This window comes from Haliotis rufescens, unplaced genomic scaffold (genome assembly GCF_023055435.1).
Source record: "Haliotis rufescens isolate VD_foot unplaced genomic scaffold, xgHalRufe1.0.p SCAF_7, whole genome shotgun sequence".
Classification (NCBI taxonomy): Eukaryota; Metazoa; Mollusca; class Gastropoda; order Lepetellida; family Haliotidae; genus Haliotis; species Haliotis rufescens.
In genome coordinates, this window is record NW_025964361.1 from 40,050,895 (window position 1) to 40,078,595 (window position 27,701).

Consider the following 27,701-nt stretch of genomic DNA (forward strand, 5'->3'; position numbering starts at 1 on the left):
CACGGCATGTCTACACTGACGTTATATCTCTGTATATCAAATGTGGTTCAGTTATATCACGGCATGTCTACACTGACGTTATATCTCTATATATCCCATGTGGTTCAGTTATATCACGGCATGTCTACACTGACGTTATATCTCTATATATCCCATGTGGTTCAGTTATATCACGACATGTTTACACTGACGTTATATCTCTATACATCCCATGTGGTTCAGTTATATGACGGCATGTCTACACTGACGTTATATCTCTGGCTATCCCATGTAGTTCAGTTATATCACGACATGTCTACACTGACGTTATATCTCTATATATCCCATGTGGTTCAGTTATATGACGGCATGTCTACACTGACGTTATATCTCTGGCTATCCCATGTAGTTCAGTTATATCACGACATGTCTACACTGACGTTATATCTCTGGATATCCCATGTGGTTCAGTTATATCACGGCATGTCTACACTGACGTTATATCTCTATATATCACATGTGGTTCAGTTATATCACGACATGTCTACACTGACGTTATATCTCTATATATCCCATGTGGTTCAGTTATATCACGACATGTCTACACTGACGTTATATCTCTATATATCCTATGTGGTTCAGTTATATCACGACATGTCTACACTGACGGTTATATCTCTATATATCCCATGTGTTTCAGTTATATAATGGCATATCTACACTGACGTTATATCTATATATATCCCATGTGGTTCAGTTATATCACGACATGTCTTCACTGACGGTCATATAGAGGTTATCACGCGAGTGTGTTTGGGGATGGTAAATATCCTGTATTAGGAATGAACATTGTATTTAGCGAGCCTTGGCTCGTTAAGCCTCAGCAATGTTTGAAATTTTAAAAATGCGAGGCTGCTATCGTGACCCACAGACAATAAAAGATGCAAGCCCTGACCAACTTTCCCCTGGCCCTCATTTAAGAAAAAAACAACTTTTGTGTATTGTAAAAAATAAATCGACACATACATTTACTGTAGGCCATAAGAACCCATACAACTTTAAAACTACGGACCCGACTCAAGTTCTACCTGCCACGGGCCTACGGACAGGCGCTTATTTCGAACACTGCATTCAGGTTAATATCTCGAACATAATCAAATACTGGGATAAACGGAGAAGGGTATTACTATTGGGATTTACCGTCCGCTTCAATCACGTGTTCGTTGTGTAGTTGTGCATTAATCGCGTGAAGCGTCATTCAATATCAAGCGTATAATTATATCAAATAAGTTAGGCGGTGTTTGGTGCTTTAGACAGCTGTTGTGAAGCGGAGACTCTGTATTGATCTGATTACCTCTCAGTAAACAATTACGCCAACAAATACTGGTGTACATATTAACTGAAGGACGCGTTCATAAGATCATGTTATTTTAAAGAGGGACGTTCCCCGGCTTGGCACCCATTCGCCGTGTCGGTAGATGGTGTAACTGGTGACAAATTGAGACATTGTCATTGTGAATATAGGGTAACCATTAAGTATTAGATTGGTTTACATCATACAATTAGGGTTGATGACAATCAAAGTGTTGTTTGAAAGACGTTAATAAAACCTGGGACAGCACGAGCCTTGTCATCGGACACACCACTATGGCATCTATAAACTACTCATCACATCACATCACATCACATAAAGTATAAACTACACCACAGTGACTATCACATCACATAAACAACTCATTATAGATACAAATAGCAGAACTGGACAGGCCCCGCAAATGTACCGCTAATGAAACAGCCATGGTTTAAAAAAGATGATGTATTACCATTTCCTGGACAATGCTCCCTAAAGTTTTGACCATTTGTAGTCCAGGTTTACACGATATGATAAGTGTCATGTTTCATAGAAGCCTCGTCAATCCGGACGGCATATCGTCCGGATTCATGAAATACTTGATCAACGAACCATATGAGTAACATCGCCGGGACTGTGTCCAGATTATCAGGGTCCGGACTAACGAGTTTTCACTGTATAAGGTAAATGTGAATTTAGCTAAAAATGGATTTAGAATGACTTGAAACAAACTAAGGCATTGGAATTGGTGAGGTCTAGTTGTTGAGAAACACATGAGTGAGTGAGTATGGTTTTACGCCGCGCCAGAAAAGGGCTTAACACATCATACCCATGTGAGACTAGGGTATGCTGTAACCACTAGGCTACCCCGCAGCCACCAGAATCAAATGACGTCAATACAGAGAGAATATAAGTGAAATTACTAGGCAATACACGTGTATCAACTATATACAATGTATAACTAGATTAGAATAATGGATCAGGCGATAACGAAATCTATTCCTGGCTTCAATCCTCCATGTGTTTAACTAACCTGAAACATACAACTCATCCCCAGTTGATTGACAGGCGCCGTCCAATCAAAGCATTGAATTCCAAAAACATCACAGTAAATTCCACTGCACAAAAAACGCACAAAATCTGCTCCGTCACAAAAACAGTGGGTGCAATCAGGGTGTCCAAACACACCATCAAATGCACAAATACCACATAATCCGTCAGATTGCGGGCCGCGCAAGCTTAAACAAAGCGTTGTCTATTTTGCGCAGCAAAAAGTGGTCTAAAAAACACCCTGTTGAAACACACATTCCATGCTGATTTTCTTCCACATTCGTCTCCACCGACGTTCGCATTCCCGGACATAAGCTGGTATTTGATGCGTGGTATGATATATTACAACACGACTTCATCTCGTCAGCCGTACCAGAAGACACAACATCGTTGAAGGGCTGTCCGCGTGTCCTTAATTGACCGACTATATACGAAGTGGATGTAATATGAAGTGGGTATTACATTCACTGCACATCTGACACCTTTACACATGGTTACGCTACATTCCTTATATTAAACGGGAAAGATATTAAACTCGTTTATAACGCCAGATGTTTGGAGATATAATTAACAAACTCTATAACCTGATTAGCCATACGACAAAAATATTATTTATGAACCAGTTGATATGAGATCATAGCACACATCCTTGAAACTGACATATAAACACTTATGGTTTCTTATACATTTCACATTAAATTATACTTTATACCGCATATGAAAACAACAGGGCCGTTTCACCACCCCTTGTAATTGCGACTAATTCCGTGTTTAAAATCTTAAATTATTATTAATAAAAGTAACAAAAAATATTTAGGGTCAGGGAAATTCTTTATAATACATTTGGATACAATAGAATCAACTTAAATTCTTGACATCTACGAGATTTGTAACGAAACATTTTCAAGAGAATAACAAACGACAAGAAGCGACATTAACTCCATAAACGACCATCTGTCATTATTTTGTGGATGTGTCAATGTGGAACTAACGTAAAAAGGAAGTTAACATTTTGGGTACGGGCTAGACATTTACAAGCTCCTTCCCATCGCGTGACACCGCTCCGAGAACGGGATATCGCTGTGAGGAGTTGACGTTTACGATAAAGGGAGACAATTTGCGGGAAGGTTACTCGTGTATGACAATAGTAACGTCCAAGTGTTATGTTCACTGCAGTGAAAATATCACTTTTCTCAACTTCGGAAAGCTCAGCCTTTTACATTGAAGTATATAATAAATATTTAACCAGCTGGTAGGTGGATCCAGAGGAGACGGGGTGGGCTGTGACGGGTTAGGGGAGCATAAACATTTACGCAGTTTGGATGATCGTGTATACTAGTGATCGCAACATGACGAACTCATTTCATTACAGTTTCAACATACAAAAAACGACTACCAAAGGCAGTGCCTTTTAAGGCACTGGTATGATCTTAAAATGCATCCTTCCTTTCATAGAAAAAGCTGGTTCCACAAGTGCAGTGACATGATGTACATGACATCACAGCGGCCGACATGATGGTCGGGTCTGGACCAGACAAAGCAGCGTTGATATCTTAATTACAAGGCTCAGAAATGGTAATTGAGTGAATATGATTCTACGCCGCTGTTAGCAATATTCCAGCAAAATCACGGCGGGGGACACCAGAAATGGGCTTCAAATATTGTAGCCATGTGGAGAATCGAACCCCGTTTTTCAGCGTGACGAGCAACCGCTTTAACCACAAGGCTACCCACTGCACCTAGAAATGATAAGTAAGTCTGTCTTAATTCGTTTCTCATTCATTTCTTAAAACATCTTCCCATTTCTATAATAATGATAACGCTGGTCGATAAGAAACTATATTCCCTTTACCTACACAACCATGGCTGAAGGTGGACGGGTTTACTAGAGTCTTAATGTCACTGCTCATCATGAAAAACGTTTGATTCCTAAAAAAAACCCGGGTACAGTGTACACGTCCATTATTTGTATCCCCCGCAGTGATGGTGTTGCAATATGCTGACGAAGTGTTACTGACACTCAACCACGCAAGCGTCGGTACCACCTGTTCCACAAGCTCGTGTGACCGAGGTTGACAAGTATTGACGTCAGTGGATGGACATACACGCAGATGTTACAACGGTAAATGTCAAACACAGCTTATACATGAATGTTCATATCCCATGGGCACATCATACAAGGCAATATACTGACGGAAATAAATAACGGAATGGCTATCAACAGTGTTCGAAATACCTGCCTGTCCGACCGTCCGAGACGGGTTGATTTCAACTCGGGCTGCCAGATTTTCAAATCCCCCTGCCCGACGGTCGGGTTATATTTCATATGTGACAATATTCTAAATATTTCCCGATGGTAATCATTAATTCACAAGTAAAGATGAATGATAAAATGTAACCAAAAAGAAACCCCGTTAGCTTATCCTGAGAAACATATGATTATAGTGGGCAGGCAGGTTTTGGTCAGGGCTGGCAAGTATTTCAGCTAGCCAGTCCTGTGGTCTGGCTGAAATTTTTGGGAGTTTCATACCCTGCTATCAAAGGAAACTCTAGTTTTGAGTGAAATGTCGCAAATTTCCCGAAGATGTCGATCATGATTCTCGTTATAGTGAGTGGGTATGGTTTTACGCCGCTTTTATCAATATTCCAGCAATATCACGGCGGGGGACACCTGGAAATGGGCTTCACACATTGTTACCATGACGGGAATCGAACCTGGGTCTTCGGCGTGACGCGCGAACGCATTAACCACTAGGCTATCCCACCGTTATAAACACAATAGGCACTTATGTTTCAATCAGTGAATTCTTTTGTTAAGAAACTTGTTATTGGGGGCAACAGTAAGCATTATTCTTCAATAATCTAATGTGTGTATACCAGTTTACACAGATCAAGTAAAGTAGTTGTGGATGAGTGAGTGGGTTTAGATAAACGTTAAACAGCATGTCAGTTACATCGTGGCGAGACATCTTCATGCTGGAGGAAAGCTTGACGTGAAGCAACCATGGTTGTTTACCGTAGTAGCGAAATCATCATGTACAAGCCTGGAGCTCACAGACCAAGTATAGGCGACTCCTGGATAGGAACACGCGTAGCTTGGCACGTCTGAAGGGCGCGTTAAACAACTTGGCCTCCCGTTCATGCTGGAGGATGTTACTCGATACAACGTTTAAGACGAGGTACCATTCTGGTCTCGACAGTGAGTGAGTGGGTGAGTGGGTTTTATTTGAACAGAATTTCAGTTATATCACGGCGTAAACCTTTATGTGGGGGTGAGTTCAGTTTTACGGATCTGAACAATATTTCAGTTACATCACGGCGTCTCCGCTTAATGTGGGAGGAAAGCCTTAAGTGATGCACGTTTACCACTTTGGTGAAAACCTCAAGCATAGGTGTGGTGCTGACAAACCCAGAAACCTAAGCGGGGCGAACAGGGATTCGAACCTACAATCATAGGTTTCTGGCGTGCCTAAGGGATGCAACACTGCACAGCGAATGGCAGCGCCTTAGACGACCGGGCTACTGGGCCCAGCTTTATGTGGGAAGTGATGCAGTTCTTTGACGTTGACCACTTTGGTGAAGCCCATTGGGGCACGGGTATGGTGCTGACATACCAAGAAACATAATCAATGCGAATCTGGGATTCGAACCCACGATCATAGGTTTGTGGCAGACCAAAGGGACACACAATCAACCAAGTGATCCTGCCTTACCAACCATTTAGTCGCATCGTACATACGTTCCTGACGACGTATCCTAACCCTTGGGGTGCTTAAAGCACATATATAGTAAGCTTGTTTGCTCTTTGATGTTACATGGAAGTCAAGAGGGAACCTCGATTCATCAGGAAACATGGCATGAGCCCAAAGTCTATTTTCCCAGTGTTGATGTTCCCTACACCACAGATGCCTCTGATTCAAAGGATGTGCAGTAAGTGAGTGAGTGAGTATGGTTTTACACCGCTTTTATCAATATTCCAGCAATATCACGGCGGGGGACACCAGAAATGGGCTTCACACATTGTACCTATGTCGTGAATCGAACCCGGGTCTTCGGCGTGACGAGCGAACGCTTTAACCACTGGGCTACCCGACCGCCCCATGTGCAGTAAGTTGTGGGATGACACGTGGACGTGGTGCAAGCGTCTAGGCGTGTCCGCTTACACCACACTCTTTCCTGTTGCCACCAGTCCCTCTTATCTGAGTGGCAGTTTGCAAAAAAAAAAATAATGCCATCGTTCTGACTAATCTGTCCTGGGCTGGAGTAGTTGCCCTTAGGCGTCCAGAGCGGCGTCGATCATCGGCGTTATGTGTTTGATGGTATCGGGCCCACAATGTGCTGATGACAGATTCAGAAACATGCAGCGTTTGGGCAACAATATTCTGATGTGTGCCCACCTGCAACACGCCCAAGGCACGTAAACGTACAGCACGTTGCAAACGTCGCATAATCAATGTTGTTGCTTCCTTAATTAATAAATGCGTTTTACAATAATGTTTTGGGGGGAATAGTTGCAAGAAAACAACATGCGTTTGTTCACAACCGAGTCTACAATGTGTGAAGCCCATTTCTGGTGTCCCCCGCCGTGATATTGCTTGAATATTGCTAAAAGCGGCGTAGAACCTTACTCACTCACTCACTCAGTCTGAGTGACAATGGTAAATCTGGCAAACCACCCCTTGCACGTGGTGTCTGAGAACACGTTCTTCGTGACAATCACAATGTTTTGTTTGAGAGCTTGATTTCACCGGAAATGTTCTTGCCACATAAATCACTGTCATTGCCACACATTGATGCATTTTCCCTCACTTTCATCTCAAAACAAAATATCTATTTTTTTGGCATAGTAGGTGGAATATTGCTTTAAGTACTGGAATACCTCACGCACTAAAGCTCATATATGGAAAACTGACTGGTCTTATACTAATATCAATATCAATACTGTTTCATTACAAATATATATTTATAGACAAGAATATTAGAAATGACGTCGTGAAGATAGTGCCGTATTGTGACTTATCGATGCAGTTGAAATATGTTGTAAAAAGGTACCTGTTGCATTCATTTAAAAATCAACAATCTCGGATCGATTTTGACTATTTCCCCCTTGGCCTAACGGGCGACAGTTTCGATACCATCTTTATCTCTGTCAATATACATATGATAGATATCTACATAATGTCAGATTACTGTATATTTTCATGAATCAGAAAAAATATTCAATATTCGACAGAAATAATGATTAAAATTAATAAGAAGAAATAATATTAAAAGAGTTTGTATGTTACAAAAACACTGTCAGCATATTTTATAATTGTTGTAATAGTGATACGTATACAAATATCTTACCTCCCATGAGAACATTGCGATAAGATCTGCTATAATGACCGCCAAAGTAAGTGTGACCAACGCGGCCCCACCCCATATTCCAAACTCCATAACCCTCGGAGAGATCTGGCCGCGTGTCACCCTAGCAACGAGCCGTCGCAGTGAAGTAATAAAGTTCCGGTTGTTATTGATGGAGTATATTATTAAAACCTGTCAATAGCGTAGGATCGCGCCAAACGAAGCGGAAAGCATATTTGTGTGAACCGACAGATGGGGTCAGGTAAATACAGGTATTTTTATTTGACAGAATTTTCCAGCAGTAAAGTACTAAAGAGGAATTTGAGTTTCAGATGTGACAGGTATTAAATATCATAATCGACGTTTCAGAGGGATATTCCTTTGGATTGTTGTTTAACGCCGCACTCAGCAATATTCAAGCTATATGACGGCGGTCTGTAAGTAATCGAGTTTGGACCAGACAATCCAGTGATTGACGTCATGAGCATCTACCCACGCAATTTGGATACGATGTCATGCATTAACCAAGTCAGAGAGCCTGACCTCCCGATCCCGTTAGTCGCTTCTTACGACAAGCATAGTCGCCTGTTGGGGCAAGCACGGATTGCTGAAGACCTATTCTACTCCAGATGTTCACGGGTCCCGTGTTTGGGGATGATGGGATTCACCTTCACTTCAAGCTATTGCTCAGTTTCGTAACAGTGTAAGCGAGTGAATGTGATTTTACGCCACTTAAGATTAAGAATAATGTTCATGTTTATAATGCGCCAAGATCAATGCCATAAAACGTCCTCAAAGCGCTACATTAATACCCCGGTCAAGGAATCCACGCCATTTTCATTCTCAACGCCCTTGGGAGTATACCACCCAAGCTGTCTGTGAGGCGCTAGAGGGTTAACCGCCACCGGGTACCCACTCACTGCTGGGCGAACAGAGGCACATTTCGAACAAAGTCACCTGTCCAAGGAAACACCACATGTGTCACATGAGCGTTAGTGTTGGCAGGGTCGAAGCCCTAGAACTTTAAACAATATTTCATCAACAGTAGATGTGCAGCAGAAAACACCAGAAGTGGGTTTCACACATTGAACCCATGTAGGAATCGAACCCGGGCCTTAGATGTGATGATCGAACTATTTAATAAGTAGGCTACCCAACTGCTCAAGTAAGTGTGAATATTTCAGTACTCCTATCACAATTTGAGCCGTATATTTACTAACCCTTCGTCGTCATCAACCTGAATGTCATCTAAATCCTCAACAAGGATGTATTCAACATTATCATTCTTATCCGTATAATCGTCGTCGTCATCATCATCATCATCATCATCATCAACTTCTCCAGTATAATCGCCAACAGCGGTGTCGTCATTACTTTCGTCTATATTATCATTAGTAGATTCAGTAGCATCACTACCGTCGTAATCGTCGTTGTCGTTAGTAATATGAACCGAATCTGTTAAAAAACAATGTATAATCATCATTTTATCATAAGCATATTTGTTCAAAAACCTTCAGTTGGTTTAATCGTTATGTTTAGCAACAGCATCACTGACGTCATAAAAATCGCCGTTGTTAATAATATAAACATATATACATATACTAAACCACTCGTTTTAACATAATTTTCATCACCATGGCCTTTATGGGCACATGTGTTCGTTTTACCGTAAAAATAATAATAATACTAAGGCTATTTATATTGAGCGTATTTCCACACCACTTTACCCCGGTCACTGGATCAGTGATCACTCAAGAATCATTCTCAGCTCCCTGGGGAGTATACAACCCAAGCTGCATGTTATGCGCTAGAAGGTTAACCATTCGCTGCTGGGTAAACAGAAGCTCATTTCGGACAAAGTCACTTGCCCAAGGAGACTCGCATGTGTAACATGTGCTTTAATATGAGCATATCTGCGTTAAATCCCAGGGTTTATCATCATTATCATCACTTTCACCATCACCCTGAGCTTATCTTTGTTACAACCCTGGTCATACCGTATTACTTTCATCGTTACCGTCGTCGTTTTGTCGTCGAGATTGGTATCAGCCCTGTCTTAAGTCATTAGTTCGGTCAATTTTCGTAACGGTGTTTGCAACCGTATTGAACCACGTTCGTGAACTATTAGAAAGAAGCGAGAAAACACACACCGATTATACAATGCGATGTTCCAGAGTAAATCTGTCTGCCCACTCACAGTCTGCGGGAAGGTTTGTTTGAATGGTGTTGGGAGGCGTTCACTGTCTGCTCTAAAACTGGTGTATACTGTCATAGGCCTGGAGATAAGTATAATTAGCATATACAAATATATAGACAATGAGCTATTGCCAGAGTGCATCGCGTGCTTTGCCCCGAGTGTCGAGTCGATAGAAGCTTGTTGCACGGTTGGTTGTACAAATAGAGACACAGTCTCACTTCCATGTGACCTTCCGGACATTGCAGAGTTATCTACCCTGGGTGGTGCGCATCGTTTGAGTTCAATGACTTAGTGGGTACGTCGCTCTCAACACTATTCCAGCGATTACGCGACGGGAGACACCAGAAATGGGGTAAACACATTGTAATCATGTGTGGAATCGAACCCGGGCCTTCGGTGTGACGAACGAAGGCTTAACCACTAGGCTACCCCATCGCACTTGATTTAAAAGTCATCTTTTGGCATTGGAATTCCACGTTGTGCTTACCAGTTAGGTGAATATAAGGTTACAGATATAAGTAGCTCTTGCAAGGCTGATTACGTGGATTCTTATAGAACAATCCATTACTGCAGAGGCAAACCTTTATCATATAAAGGCTTGTGTTATCATCCGATAAATCAATCCGATAAACTTGGCATCATGATCTGATGAATATGCAAATGATTAAATACTTTAAAGCTCTATATATCAATGCAATCCCTCCTTTTTCAATAAATTATTGTCACCCAAATATTGAAACAAATATGGCTGCGAGTCATTTGGCACTATATGATAAATTGGGCGGTTCAATCAAAAAATGTACTCATACGCGATTTCTAAAGCTTCTTCAGAATTCTGGACTGATGAACCCAGGTCCACACACTTGGTGGGTTTACTAGGTTTTATATATATTTGTCATATATTGTATGTACACATGATAGTAAATGTATCATGTCACGTTTATGTTACTCTATTTATATGATACGCATATATAAGTATATATGCGGGTTAAGTATGTTTATGATATAGGATTAATTAAGTCTTGATGAGATGTAAAATTTATCAATTAGTAGTTATAGCATTTTGTATATATCATCAAATGTAATGAAATATTTGATGTCAGCATATATTTATATTTTGTGTAATGAATGTTTTACAATTGTTTCAGGGTTTAAAAATTTATCAGTAATAAACTTGGCTGTAACTGCGAACAACACCTGCGTCTGTCCTTCATGTCACGAAGCAATTCCGGTTTTAGGTACAATTACGTCTTAAATATCCATTATTTTAAGAATAACATATGATAAAGAGATTATTTCCCTCGTTTATTCAGTATCGTAAATATCATACGATAGGAATAAAAATATGTACCATGCTCACTAAATACAATATATCTACTCCTAATATAGGACATATCGATACAGAAACATGCTCGGCTAATAAGCTCTATTTCCACCAACTGCGTTGTTTAAGTCATATTTAACTGCGTCCTTTTAATTACATAATGGCTTCTGGTTGTTTTCTAAATAACATGGACGTACAACCCATGTCAGAGAATGAAATAAAAATGCGAACTGAAAGAAACGTTCTGCTCGCCGTGACTTTAGGAAGAATTAGCTATGGATATAAAAGGGTACTTTAGCCAGACTTTGAATGACAAAGTAAACAGTTTTTGTCTTCCCAGACTCTGGAGTTTGAGTACACGTGGATATACAGTAAACTACGGTTATAACGAACACGCTTATAACGAACTGACGGATATAACGAACTGACATTTTTGGTCCCGACTATATGCTGTTGTTATATTGTATATATGCTTATAACGAACTACGGTTATAACGAACTAAAATTAGTAGTCCCTTTGAGTTCGTTATAACCGTACTTTACTGTACTCTGGAATTCGTAATACATTTAAGTGCAGTTTAAACACGACCCTGCTGAACGTTTATGGATCGCTGCCGCCGAACAGGGCATTATAAACACGTTATTTTAGATTGTACCGTTTCTGTCAGTGTTAGTGAATATTGAAAATGAGTTTGTCAAAACAGAATAAAAGAACAAATAAGGTCAGGTCGTCATTTCATATTTGGTCAAACCAAAAGAGCAGAAACATTATGGGCAAGATTATCTGATAGTCATTTTCAATAAACACCGGAGGGATCTAGCTACGCAAAGACAAAAGAGTTACCTCCCTTACTTTCATTTACAATTATGAACGAATTGATTTCGCATGCCTCATCCACGGCCGAATATTAATGCCCTTGGCTCAACTAAGCCACATCTTGATTAATGTTTTAATGTCAATTCATGTTATCCAATAAAAGCCACATTAGGTGATTAACAAGTGACATTAGTTATAGTGCACACGTGGAAACAGACGGAACAAACACAAACTCTACACGAAGGGCACACGTGCAGGTGAGGTTTAGTGAGAGAGTTCTACAACTACGGTGCAGGGACTTACCAAGTCTGTAGCCGCGGCGATCTCATCGTTATAGAAAGAGTTTGTTTCGTCCATAGCTGCTGATAAATGGCGTCTCAGAGATCAGTAGGTTCCTGGGGAGAGGGCAAGGGGCAAAAGTAGTTCCACTGTGAATTCAGCTCCAACACTGAAGCCACACACATCTTGCCTAGCAGAATTTGTCTAGGTTCATAGAAATCAGTGTAATGCCATTGTGTAACTCAAAGGCACAATCGAGCAAGTTGTTGGCATATACCGTAAATCTGCTAGTAAATTAGACTTAATGGGGTGAAGTGAAATGGTATTTAACGTCACCATCAAGATTATATTGCACTTGTATAGCGATATGCATGCACGTGTGTGGCCTCTTGTACCACAAGTCCGCACTAATGCCAGTTTTATAGTGCTAGCTGCAGCCCACCGAGATACCCTGCCGCAGTTTAACATTGATTCCCCACTCAGACATTCTCCGAGCTGACCAGTCCTTGCTTTATACCCTTAATGCCAAACTTTAGCCAGGATAACAACAAGTACCATATATTAACGACGTTTGGTTTGACGCAGCGGGGAATAGAACTACCGACCTTTCGTTCTCCGGACAGCCGTTCTACCCACTGCACCACAGGCGGTCAGACTAAAGGCAACTCACTGATTCATGGATATTTATATGTGAAACTGTAAATACATTTGGATTACTTTGCTGAATGAACTCTATCACTGAAATATTTGCAAGATCAATATTTTGTAGCGACAGTGTGCCTTGTGGTTAACCCTAATCAATGGTAAACACCCAATGGCGATTAAGACAACACAAGAGACGGTAATGAGAATACGTATTAAAAGACCAGTTACAAGATATCTTTAAAGAAGCAAAGTCCCTCAAGAACAATATATACTACGCAAAAGAAGTTAATTTGTCGTGCCATGATTCGATTCTTCCATATGAGTGTATCTCTCATTGTTGTTATAGTATATTATATTATTCTTGTATATGGGCTACTGGCCTCAAATACAGATATAAAGAATTGAGTACATATGAGGTTTGTTAATCTGTCATGTCATGTCCTTAACTTGTTTTGAGTAGAACACAAAGATATCAGGTTGGAGTCAACAACTGTCCAGCATGTGATTTATTGGGTGAAATACGGTGTCATGGCCAAGCTGCGTTGAGCTGGATGCTTCTGACGGTGGATTATACGGCGTTGATACGTTTAACGAGGTAACGTTACGGAATGGATAATGTGTGTACCGATTCTGCTCAAACTAAACACTATTACATTATATAACACCATGCCAAACACTCGGATCACACTGTTTCCATGTGTTACTGTACATGTGTCATAATATTTTAGACAGTAAACGTATTCATAGTGTGTTATAATATTATACGTATTCATATTTGTGTTCGAGGTAATGTGGCATGAGATTTAACGTCGCGTTCAAAATTATTGCACATATATAGCGACGTGTATGCATGTGTGTGTATGTGTGTGACTGCTTGTACTAGTCCGGACAAATACCGGTTTTAAAAAGGCTGGTCCACTGAGTTACCATGCCGCAGTTTTAAATGAATACCCTACACGAACACTCAGAGATGACCAGTCCTTGGTTCATGCCGATGCAAGGTAACAACAAGTACTATCTTATAACGTATTTCTGTATGAAGGGCCGGGGATCGAACCACAGACCTTCCGCTCTCTGGGGTGACGCTCTATCCACTAGACCGCCGAGACGGTCATTTGTGTACGAGGGAATATTCTTGTAAAACAAATGAGCAGACATGCATTGGTTTGTTTGTTGTTTAACGCCGCACTCAGCAATATTCCAGCTATATGACGGCGGTCTGTAAATAATTGAGTCTGGACCAGACAATCCAGTGGTTGACATCATCAATCATCGATCCACGCAATTGGAATACGATGACATGCATCAACCAAGTCAACGAGCCTGGCCACACGATCCCGTTAGTCGCCTAATCGCTTTTAGTCGCCTTTTACGGCGAGAATGGGTTGCTGAAGACCTATTCTACCCTGGATCTTCACGGGTCGCGATATAGGTGCCTTCAGTGCATCATTGAGCAGGGGTATTCCTGGGTCTATCTAAGTTTGAGTCAGGGGGGTCTCAATGACATTTGTAGGGGTTCAAGGCATGAACATGTGATTCCCACGCCGGCGACATGCGGCATGCGTCACTTTCCAAGAATGATATCACTGCACACGCCCAGATGAAAGTCACCCACTGACACCTTGAACTTTGAGTATTTCTCACCAGAAAAAAAAATGTCAGTTATATCACATAAATAACATAAATTTTATTGTTCAGTGTTAATATTTTGCGTCCCACATGACCCTCAGATAAAAATATATGCGTCAAGTGTCCGTTTGTATAAGTAAAGGATGTAACATTGTGTGTCTGATAAAACCCGATCGAAACGTATCTGTGTGTCGTGCAGTCGATGACACTTTCCTGGGTGAAGTGTCTCACAGTTTGTCCTTACTCCGCAAGACTAACGTTTTTATGTCTAAAATGTAATGGACTTAAAAATCAGTTATCACATACGTCTTATGTTTATGACTGCAGAGCGAGTTGCCTCATGGTTAAAGCGTTTGCTCATCACGCCGAAGACCCGGGTTCGATTCCACACATGGGTGCATTGTGTGAAGCCCATTTCTGATGTTACCCCGCCGTGATATTGCCGGAATATTGCTAAAAGCGGCGTAAAACCTTACTCACTTACGGCTGCAGATGTGGTTATGTGCGTGTGTTGCGCTAAAAGCTTTGTGTTGCAAATGTGGCAACTGAGGAGGCGAAAGGCATCTGCTTTGACGACCACAACGTCACGTCACATTCTTACCAGTTTGTTCTTGTTTGTTCTAGATATAGCGGATTTACATTTAATGTGGTAGTGATACAGAAAAGGATGAACAAGGTCGGTCCATGTCTCCCAAGATTCCCCTTATTATGCTCTCAGCACCATACGCTCCATATATGGCCAACATCTAGGACCTATGTCACTCTGGGGTTTCCTTAACTCATCAATTAAGCTGTTACGTGATATAAACGAAGTAATATTCTACTGGCGTTCAACCTATTAACATTTCCACATCTTTAGTTTCAAACGCCTGAGGTACGTTCTAATTTAACGAGAGTGCGTTTGGCTCGTGCTGCAGGTTGAACAGGATTTTCTAGTTTTCAGCAAAGTTTGATAAAAAAATACAATAATATTTATAAAAAGTTGGGACAGCCGTCGTTTATACATCGTGTTGTTTCCTGAAATGCAAGTAAACATTACCCCTAACACGGGTCTCCACCGTCTTGAGGTGGTGGTGGTGGTTAACGTCGCGTCCAAGATTATTGTACTTATATAGCGACGTGCATGCACGTGTGTGTGAGGCTGCTTGTACTTGTCCGGACTGATGCCGATTTATTGTGCTAACCCAACGAGATACCATGCCGCAGTTTAACATGAATACCCCACTCAGACACAGTATACACGAGCCGACCAGTCCTTGTTTTAGCACCTTAATGCCGAGGGTCAAACAGGGTAACAACAAGTACCATCTTTTAACGTCCTTTGGTATGACGCGGCCGAGGATTGAACCCCGGTGTCCGGGCGGACCCTCTACCACTAGACCACGGACGCGGTCTCCACCGTCTTGTCATGGCATGGCAGATTATCAATAGTAATATGAAGGAATTGGATGATCTTAACTTCTTTTGAGTAATATAAAAAAAATTCACCCGAATACCCGTGACACGAATTCAATCATGACGAGTTCATAAGGTAGAAACACCTTTTCGGTGACATGTTTGCGTGTGACAACTGGATCTTGTGACTGCCAGCGGACGTTCAGCTTGGTAAATCAAGGTTTGACCAGGGTCAAGTACGTGACATGCATTTCGTGTGCGACGTCTTTTACGAGCAATGATTTTGGTGCTCCCGGATACGAAATCAAGGACCATAAACAGGGCGAAACTTGAATTCATGATCACAGGGTTCTGGCTGGACTAGGGGAGGCAACTCTGTGCAGCGAATTGCGGCGCATTAGGCCAATTGGCACACTTGCTTTATGGGTGTGTAAGGGGCAGATTCGCATCCGATGATGCGAGGTTTGTGCGCACGTCCCAAGTTTCCTACTGATTATGGACCTTGGTTTCACGAGTACTGTGCATGCGGATTTCATTGGCCTACTGGTCAAGGTGCCATGAAGCCACACTCACTCACCCAACCACTACAGTATGGTTTTACGCCGCTTATAGCAATATTCCAGCAATTTCACGGCGGGGGACACCAGAAATGGGCTTCACACATTGTACCCATGTCGGGAATCGAACCCGGGTCTTCGGCGTGACGAGCGAACGCTTTAACCACTAGGCTACCCGACCGCCCCTCATTGGTAAGAAGGCTGTATAATAGATTAATCTTTATTTTCTCATATCGGTTTTGTAAGTGCTTTCATGTGACAAAAACATTTCACTGCGCACAGCTATTTCGTCTTGTCATGAAAAAATATTACCCTTTGAACTATTTTCACCTTCAATTTTTAGAAACTGAAACGTTTGATGATTAACTGCAACACTCTATAGAGGAGGTGTAAATACTGGTTTAAGTAGTGCATTAATAAACACACGGGCGTAGTGAAATACGGACCCACTTATACACACAGCGATGAATCAGATATTGTAAACCCCATACTGGAGACATTACAGTCTGTAACAGCGGCAACCTGCATGCCCTTTGAACGTGGGAGGGTTGGTGCGTGTGTCACTCTAACCTAGTTGTAATTTAAAATTGAATGCAGATTTAGTTTGTACATGGTACACAATTTGGATTAACTAAGAATCTTATTAAAATTATATTATAGAATAAAAAAGTTTCTTTCGTTTTGTTTTCTTGGGGGATGTGGCGTGAAGAGAGATCGTATGGCAAGCCGTTTTCACATTTATTACGGAATTACAGATATCTTCAATTGTTTTAGAGTTATCGGTATTTTATTTAAAGATATCAATAATGTTTTTAAGATATCAAAAAATAATTAAAGATATCTTAAATTCATTTCTGATATCCATGATACAATTACTGATATCTTAAAATGTTACGGTGATATCAACAAATTAGTTTGTGATATCTCTAAATGTATTTAAGATATCATTAAACAATTACCATCCTACAGTACATAAATATATTAGAAATAAATTCAAGATATCTTAAATTCAATTCAAGATATCTTGAAATAAGTTATACATATCCACAAATGCATTACAGATATCTTTAATTCAATTAGAGATATCTTTAATTCAATTAGAGATATCTTTAATTCAATTCCAGATATCATTAATTCTGACCGTTACTGATATCAAACATCCAATTAAAGATATCATTAATACTTTTGATGATTTCTTTATATCAATTATTGATATCAGTTATCTAATTTAAGTAACATTATTAATGTAACATTTTTAATAATGGCAACAATTGAAGATATCAATTAGTTTCAAGATATCAGGAATTGAATTAATGACATCAGAACAAAACATGACATTTTGATATCTTTAAATCATATTTTGATATCAATAATCGAATTTAAGATATCAGCAATTCTTTTCAAGATATCTTCAATCCCATTCAAGATATCTTCAATTCATTTCAAGATATCTTTAAAACAATTGAAGATATCTTAAATTTTATTGCAGATATCTACAATTATCTGCATTTAAGATATCTTCATTTCCACTCAAGATATCTTCAATTCATTTCAAGATATCTTTAAAACAATTGAAGATATCTGTAATTCCGTAATAAATGTGAAAACGGCTTGCCATAAGATCGCTTTAACCACAACCCTACCTCAACTGTATGATCAAGGCCTTCAGGGGACCATATATCACATGGATGTTACAAAAATAAACGGATGGAACTCAACTGAAGCTAGTGGGAGATTATCCCCCATCAATGAGACCGTCAATGAAGGACAGCTGTCGTGGGCGTCAGCGCGTATATTGTTCTTGTGATGTTCGACACGAGTTCTGAACACGGACACAACTTGCAAACAGGGAAAGTTTTTGACCTGTATATCCGCCAGTTGTAACCTCTTTCACCTCCAATAGTACAAGTGACCTGTAGCTTAGTCCTGCGCCATGACTATAGGATATATATAATATATGTTGTTTTTACTAACTACAAACCTAGGTAAGTCTATATCAGACTTAACCAAGTCTAGTTTCCTTGATTCCACAGCAGAGGAAAGGTTCTTTTAAAAGCAAAATTTGCAATTATTTTGAAGAAATGTTTTCATAGACTAAGTGTTGTCTACCTGTAGACATACAGTTTGGGGTAGTTTTAATTCAGTAGTTACTGCGTGTACGAGAAAAACTATTAGGCGGGTCACATTGGTTAACTATAACATAACGTAATGTTTCTGTCTTCGTGAGAATTAAAAATCCACATGTTCGCATTATTCACACTACTTTTGACATGACTATGACATACTGCCTTACAAATTACATGGGAAGTTCATAATTTGCACAGCGTATACCTTCATTGCCCTTACAATGACTCGGATCTCAAGTATATGTAACCAATATATACATTATTAGACATTTTACGGTATTATGTTATTAGTTAACTGTACATAACCTCCAATATACATACAGGTTATACTCAGATATTAATGATGTCACGGACGTTGCCACGACTCGTGTCAAGGCACATCGCGCATGCGCTTACATGAGGGCAAATCCCTTCCAGTTCCAATAACAGTAGCTATCAGCACAGGGGTTTCATGTATGAAACTACGGTTTCAGTTTCGTCTCCAAGTGACGAGATTGATTTGTTAAAAGCTTATATCGCTGCAGTATCAGCTCAATATCAACAATACCAAAATGGCTGACAACTATTTCCTAACAGGTTATCTAAGCAACACATTTTACCTCATTGTGACGGAGAGAATGAACAACGATTAAACATGAAACTATCTTCTCAAAACTTAACACAACAACACATATTACCTCGCAGTCTCAGAGAGAATGACGATTAAAACAATTGACAACTATCTTCCCCCAAAAAGATAAAAAGCATTACATTGTTTCTCGCTGTCAAAGAGTAAATAACAACTGAACAGTTTACAACTGTTTCCCCCAAAGTTCACTTAATAACACATATTAGCTAGCAATCACACAGGGTATGACGATATAACATTTAATAACTATAATATACAGATCTCCGACGACACGTCAGAAATACTCAAACAGCCTGTCAACATAGCATAGAGGTCATTTGATTACTGGTTATATCGTATATATGTATACCTACGGACCTAAACAACTGTTATTTACGTCCATGATATAACTGACATCTAACTGTACAATATAAAGTCTTATAATATAAATGTCTTAATGGCACTAAAACTATAAGTATATATTTGTATTATTACACAATGATAAAAATATCTCATACTCACCAACAGTGCTATAACCACAATAAGTAACAATCCAATGAGAAGCGTTAGCCATATTGAAGGCATAATGGTCACAGTTGACATCTCTGGGTTACAACTTCATACTGGCGCGAACACTCTCGCCTCTGTAATATGTAGGTGTTGATGTCACGTGCTGGTTCCCGCCAAATCCTGTTGAATTACAGTCGGGGTGGAGACAAATCTAGGTTTACATTCAGTGAGCGCGAAGCAGATGTTGATGGGGAGGCTGAGAGCACGTGACATTCCGGGGGAGAGGGCACGGCCGGGGGAAAGTGACTCAAATAACACAGGACACGGCATGAATAAATATGCACAAATTGTACACGAGTGGAGGAGTCAGCTATGTATTTTGTTTGAATTACATAATCCGGTTTGTTCTCGAGATTAAAGAACAGCGTTTGAGATGTCCAACGTTATAAGCAGACGACATTTGAATTACACAATTCGGTTTGTTCTCGAGATAGAAGAACAGTTTATGAGATGTCCCACGTTATAAGCAGACGACATTTGAATTACATGATCTGGTTAGTTCTCGAGATTCAGGAACAGCCTTTGGGATGCCCCACGTTATAAGCAGACGACATTTGAGAGTGTCTGGGTGCACGCGGAACTGGTGACGTTGCGGGTCATTGCTGCGTCACAGCCGTGTTGGAACAAAACATTATACGAGGCATGGGCACTTGCTTGTCGAGCAGTTTCGGTGTCATAAATCGTCTTATTAATATCCTCATGTTGTTTGTTTGATTTGTCAATTGTTTAACATACCTAACAATACTCGACGTCCTGTAAATAATCGAGTCTGGACCAAACAATCCAATGATTGATATTGTAAGCAACTTCTTGCCACCAGCATTGGTTGCTGGGGACCAATTCTAACCGGGATTTAGATCAGAACACCAGTGATTGAACACATGAACAACGATGAGTGCGACCAACTGACCTATTCTTTCTACAAATCCACACGGAGTTGATGCATTAACAGTAGCCGACCGGAGGCGCTGTCTGCAGATTCTGACAAGTGACAACAGTCGTAATGTGTACGTGTTTGTGTATGATTGCGTGCGTGCGTGTGTAAGTAATTTGTCGTGTGTGTGCGTCTGCATGTGTCTGTGTGTTCAACGAATTTCCTAACTTAGGTGAGGTGAGGTGAGGTGAAATGGGGTTTAACGTCCAAGATTATTGCACTTTTTTAGCGACGTGCATGTACGTGTATGTTTGTGTGGCTGCTTGTACTAGTCCGGACTGATGCCGATTTATAGTGCTAGCTCACTGAGATACCATACCGCAGTTTAACATGAATACCCCACTCAGACACAGTATACTGACTCCGAGCCAACCAGTCCTTGTTTTAGCCCCTTAATGCCGAGCGACAGAGAGGGTAACAACAAGTACCATCTTTTAACGTCTTTTGGTATGACGCGACCGGGGATCGAACCCCGGACCTTCCGCTCTCCGGGCGGACGCTCTACCACTAGACCACGGAGGGGGTCTAACTTAACATTAAACATTGTGTAGGTATATGTCTTAATTTAACTTATCCTGATCATGACGTTACACATGTGATTTTATATTTAGCGTCTCGAAGACCATACCTGACCAGACCATGCCAGCTCCGTTAATTATGTACAGTGCATATGGTGTTCCTGAGCAACACAATGAGGACCACATTTAGAGAGAACAGCATCATGTTCCGCCCATTTTAAATGGCTACATGACTTTTTGGCATGTAAATTGTTAAACTGTAATTCTTTCACAATTCGCCATTTGTATACAGGATACCAATCTGCCCCTTCAGTAATCGATATGTATACAACACATGAAGTAGACTACGGATTATTCGAAGTTCGATATAACAAACTATTAAATATTTGGGATTACACTTTCTAGGTGAAGTTAAAATTCCAGTACTTTTTTTTCAATCGCTGACTTTGTGTGCTGGCGATTAGAAGCCTCACTCTGAGAGTGTGGGTTCGAATCCCGGATGGGACACAACCCAAAACAGTACTAGAATTTGTACTTCACCAAGAACATGTAATCACAAGTAGAACATTAATTTTTATATATGACCACTTTCTAAAAAGGCATTGTGTATTCACAACAAAAAATCGGTAATAAAAAAGTAAATTCCAATTCTTGTGCTGCAGACTAATCGTCAATGCCCCGTTCCACAAAGCGATCTTACCGCTGTGGCCTAATGAAATGCATATGGGGCACAATTTAAAGCTGCGAGAACAGGTCGGGAAGGTTATTTTTCTGTGGCCTATACAGGTTTTGCGAGTTTCCTGATACAGAAATAGGTGGTCTACAGCCTCGGTGTTTCATTTGTTTTGCCAGGTTCCCTGGTTTAACGACTGAAAAGTATGTATGCCAATCACACCAAACATCCTTCATGGGACGTGGCTTTACAACTGGGTGTGCACGCAGGTCTAGAATCATCCAGAATCCGCGCTGAACTGTACATCTCATCTCAAATAGACCTCACCTCTGTTTGTACCACCGCGGATTTTATTCATAATACAGTAAACTACGGTTATAACGAACACGCTTATAACGAACTTACGGATATAACGAACTTACTGTTTTGGTCCCGACTATTTGATGTAGTTATGCTGTATATATGCTTATAACGAACTACGGTTATAACGAACTAAAATTAGTAGTCCCTTTGAGTTCGTTATAACCGTACTTTACTGTACATCTTTCGCGAACATTTCCCGTGAGGCGGACCCATGAAGATCCGGGGTAGAATAGGTGTTCAGCTACCAATGCTTGCTGTAAAATGCGACCATGCTTGTCGTAAGAAGCGACTAACGGGATCGGGTGGTCAGGCTCGCTGACTTCCTTGATGCATGTCATCGTATTCTAATTGCTTGGATCGATGCTCATGTTGTCAATCCCTGGATTGTCTGGTCCAGACTCGATTATTTACAGACCGCCGTCATATAGCTGGAATATTGCTGAGTGCGGCGTTAAACAACAAACAAACAAACAAAACCGTGAGGCTACCCTCAGCCTAAAACCTGTAAATTTTCTTTAAAAGCTGATCTTTTGACCTAAACTTCCCAGTTCCAATTATCTAAATTTCAGTCTTCGGCACGGTTATACACAGGACAGTGAGTATATTCCATAATAGTCAATACAACCATATCCACGACTTACATATTTGTGTAATTTGTGAAGCCTATTCTACAGATCTTCTGTTGGTATTTTTCTACGCGATATCCAAAAACGACTACAATACCAACTCGTTTTCCCCAAATATCAACAGACAATTGACTCTAGGGGCGGCGGGGTTGTCTTGTGGTTAAATGGTTAGCACGTCACGCTGAAGACAGATTCGATTCCCCACATGCATGACATGGGTTCAATGTATGAAGCTAATTTCTGGTGTTTTCCGCCGTGATATTGCTGGAATATTGCTAAAACCGGCGTCAAACCATACTCACTTAACGGGACTCTAGGCTCGGACCATTTCGCAGTCATAATTCGTATGATTGCAGTCACAGCAGACAATTTGAAAACTGACAAGTTTATGATCATGCTCATGTATATATGTATAGAGTCTGATGGTCTGAAATAGGTAAATAAATAATATAAAACGTCAATTCCAGAGAACAACCAGTCTCGATTATCTGCCACAACAGATTCCATTGGGCGTAAAGGCAAAACAGCGGTGAAAAATGCATGAATGGATCACTAAAAATCAGTGACACGGGCTATTATGAAAACGTTTCATAAACTTTGTAGTCAACCCACAAAACGGTTTCTCGACTCGAACTGTATTAATCTTGTTCAGTTATGGCAAATATCTACCCCTACATTAAGCAAAGACAATGCTGTAATCATAATGACTTGTAATTACGCTGCAGATCTCATGACCAGTCACACTGAAATAAACAACATGAACTGCAGGGCAATGGAAAGTAGACACTGGGAAATTGGATTTGACAAAACAAATCACAAACATTATCAGAACGTTTCTCGGCTGAAAACAGTCGCCGAAACGCTGCAAAACTAAGGTCCACAAAACATGTCTATGATATCAACATCGAACAACCATTTCTTGTGAGTTTCGTTTTAGCTTCCCTCAAAAATGAGTTTATAGTTTCTTTTTTCCGGCAGTTTTATGTTTCCTTTCTTAAACGTAACAATACCCAGAAATAGACATTGCACTTCTTTCTGCATCTTCAAGGGGCGGTCGGGTAGCCTAGTGGTTAAAGCGTTCGCTCGTCACGCCGAAGACCCGGGTTCGATTCCTCGACATGGGTACAATGTGTGAAGCCCATTTCTGGTGTCCCCCGCCGTGATATTGCTGGAATATTGCTAAAGGCGGCGTAAAACAATATTCACTCACTCACTCACTCTGCATCTTCATTATAAACTTTGAGAAATGTTGATGTAGTTCTTTAACTGATAATTATGCAAATATAATAAACTTCAGATTAAACAACTTCGAATAAAGTCGAAAAGAGTGCATAAGCTTTCAATACAGCGTTAACTCACCTTATTCAAATATTGTTTATGACCAGCGCATATATATGAAATGGCAAATTAACGAGTAAACCACACTTATGGCTCTTTGGACATCGGTCCGTCTTACGCTGACGTGAAAACTTCTGTGAAACATTCCACGTCCATGCCGTAAATCTTTAAGTATCTATATCCAGACAAATATTTGACCTGGCTTGAGACCTCAGTGGCAACTTGTAACTTCGTGTAAATATTTCAAGGAGATGTCCTCCAGAATCAGGTTAGGTCAACATGTCGCCCCCTCGCTTGCTCGAGATGCTAATGATCAGGTATTTGTCAAGCAGGGATTGAAACACTAGGCAATGTATTCTGACACACTGCGTGTACCCAGTGTGAATCCTCAATCCTGATACTCCAATCATTGTAGGAATCACGGAGAATATCGTTTAAGAGGCGCTGTCGCGAACCCGCAAGAACGCGAATTTCTCAAGCAATCTCGCTTTCTCTTTTTTAAAAGTGTACCTTTTATAATAAATTTTTTGAATGCGACATTTGGAAATCATGCAATATCTGACGATTTCGTCCTTTTGTCAAGTATTTCTTTCTTTAAATGTGACTTTAACCAAAGGTCGAGAACACGAAAACACAAGAACGCAACAAAGCCGAACATTACAAGTTCCTATAAGATAGCCACACTTGATTAATTCGATTAAAATACATATCTCAAACGATGTGATTTCCAAATGTGACACGCAGAGGTTGACCCTGAAATCGGTTCGCACAGAACTAAACTGTGGAATCAGTAAATGACAACAAACGATCTATGCCTAATAGAATCATATTTAAATACACAGATTTAGGCTTACAAGAAAAAAGGCAATACAGTGGGTCAAACAAGACTTAGTGGCAACAGCAATTAGTCACAGACCCAAGAATTAGTGTAAGTCTTTAATTGCACTCATGAATGTTCAACATGTTGACACGCTAAATGTCCAGAAAGGGGCCTGTTTCAGTACTCGAATCCAGAATAGTATTGGAAGCTGTCACGAATTATCTTCCCGAGGCAAGGGCGTTAATTGACTATAAAAGTCTAGTTTGCACTGTACTTTTAAAGTCAGTTAACAACCTTGCCTCGATGATTGCAGGAATTCGATGTTTCCGAACAGGTATCCAATGCGGACTTCGCAAGTAGATTAGAAACAAGCCCCTCGGGTAGACACAGCCAGGTGTGTCCCATACAGAAACTTCGAGAACGATGAATCCTGTCGTGTACATGCACACAAGGGGAGATAACTCAATTCTAATACAAACCCAACATGGAAAACTCCATTAGCTACTGTTGAAATCTGGCAACCACTGCACTTGATATTTTTACTTGCAGTTCAGACATTTAAGCTGCCTCTGACAACCGCCACAAATATACCCAAAACAGTCTCCACCAACATCGCGCACACATAACACAAGTACATTAGCTTGTATTAACTATTCGCTATGTTTGTTGTACAGTGAAACCACGATGTCTAGTCTTCGAGACCATCCACAATATATCGAGTTATATCGATATTAGCGAGACTCAAGGTGTGCCAAAATTAGTGAGACTCCGTGCGTGCGATATTATACCCATCTTCCCGAGGCAAGGGCGTTAACTGAGTGTAAAAGACCAGTGGAAACTGGACCGAAACTGAAACTGACCGTAAAAGTCCAGTAGAAACTGGACTTTTACAGTCAGTCAACTCCCTTGCCTCGGGAAGATGATATTACATGGTATGCCGATATAAGCGAGACACCAGGTGATCCCGAATTAGACCAAGTGTTTCTGCAAAGATTCTGCCTGAACCATTGAGATTTGTTTTAATCGATATATCGTGTTAATAGAGTTCGAATTACAGGATTTCTCTTTATATGCAGACCATGCACGCACTTTATAATGCAGGACGATGAAACCTCAACTCGTGGAACTCGCCATATTCTTTATGATAAAACAGAGGCTGAATCTTTATCCTTCCTTATAACATGATGTACGGCAAGAAAATGATAGTGTTTTGTGTCTTAAATATATATATAGCCTGCAACTTTGGGGTATAGCGGTACTTGTCATGTACGCTGGACGGAACAAAATGCACTCACTAACCGTTATGATTATTCGTGTTCTCTATATCAGATGTCATTTATTTTATCTAACAATGCATATTTTACTGATAAAAGTTCATTATTTACATTAGTAGCTCCGAGTAAAAGCCGGGCCTCGCGCTCAGTTTGACAAGGGAGAGAACTCCATCGTATCGCGGTACAGAGAAAAGTTGTGTATGGAGGTCCGAATTGGACACAAAAAATGACATAATTCTACCAACCACTTAGTATGATCATGCCAGACATCAGTGATTCGTCCAGACATGTGCAAAGACAGCACAAGTAAAATTCTAAATGTGTTATCTGTAATAGTTATTCAATGCATGTTTACAGAAAAGTAAGAGAAAAATATTTTAAAAATCAAAAACAAAATATCAGAAATTATATTCTAAGATCGTTTATAAAAAATAAATTGCCACATAATGGAAAAATGTTAAACGTTAACAATAAATATATTTAAAAAACACTCCTAGTATGCCCAAAGTATGTATTTATCTTTTGGCTACTTGTGAAGAACGTACTTCTGTAAGTTTGGCATTATGGCCCTTATGATCTCCCAATAGATTCTGGACACAGAGCGGGACAAAATGTGCGGACTACGTAACTTCCGTTACCTTATTAGTCTCTATGAATATGCAGATGATCTAGTTCAGGTCGATAGAGAAAGTTTACTTGGGGAACTGCGGGTTATATCGTCGGCCGTTGATAGATGGGGGTAAGGCAATATTACAAAAGATGCCAGAAATATGTATCAACGCAGAAATAACTCCTTACTTACAGCAGACGGAACATTCCGAGGAAATTGAAATTGTTTACTGATTAGCATTAATAGACAGCTGATAAGAGGCGTGTCCCGCGTGAACTACCGGAAATCACAAATGCCGCGATACGATGAATGCCGCGGTACCACGGGGTCCGAGTATACTAGTACTAAGTCATTACTTCCGGTTGGCAGTTTTTGAATAGGAAATTAACTACACAACACTGAAATATTATATTGTTGAGCTAAAATATTTTTGTTGTTGTTAATGTTTATGTGACTGTTTCCACCAGTGTGGGGATCAGTATGGTTTATTTGGGCGTTTTCCCCAAGATGATTGGGGTCCATTTTGTAACAGATTCGTTTCATTTTGAAACTGATATTACAATATGTCCATTCTTGATTAGTCTTATGCAGCGAAATCACACACACACGCACGCACGCACCATATTCACGCAAAAACAAAACAGGTGGCATCTTCGTGGCTATATATGCATGC

The 27,701-nt window shown here is 40.3% G+C and overlaps 1 protein-coding gene across 5 annotated transcripts in view; it reads right to left on the reverse strand.

Moving 5' to 3' along the window:
* The window catches only part of LOC124144211 (inverted formin-2-like), a 137,468-nt gene that overhangs the window by 109,648 nt on the left and 119 nt on the right, over positions 1 to 27,701 (reverse strand). Inside the window, exons 1-2 of one of the 5 annotated variants that reach the window (XM_048387333.1) lie at positions 19,825 to 20,049; positions 12,368 to 12,459 (exon numbers count right to left, since the gene is read on the reverse strand). The exons of 1 other annotated variant lie outside the window; for it this stretch is intronic. In XM_048387333.1, the coding sequence (XP_048243290.1) occupies positions 12,368 to 12,421 (54 nt within the window). In that variant the 5' untranslated portion in view covers positions 12,422 to 12,459; positions 19,825 to 20,049. Of the gene's footprint in view, positions 1 to 2,363; positions 2,545 to 7,729; positions 7,760 to 12,367; positions 12,460 to 19,824; positions 20,050 to 27,701 lie in introns of those variants that run through there. 3 more of the 5 variants (XM_048387332.1, XM_048387331.1, XM_048387336.1) reach the window with 3 other exon arrangements.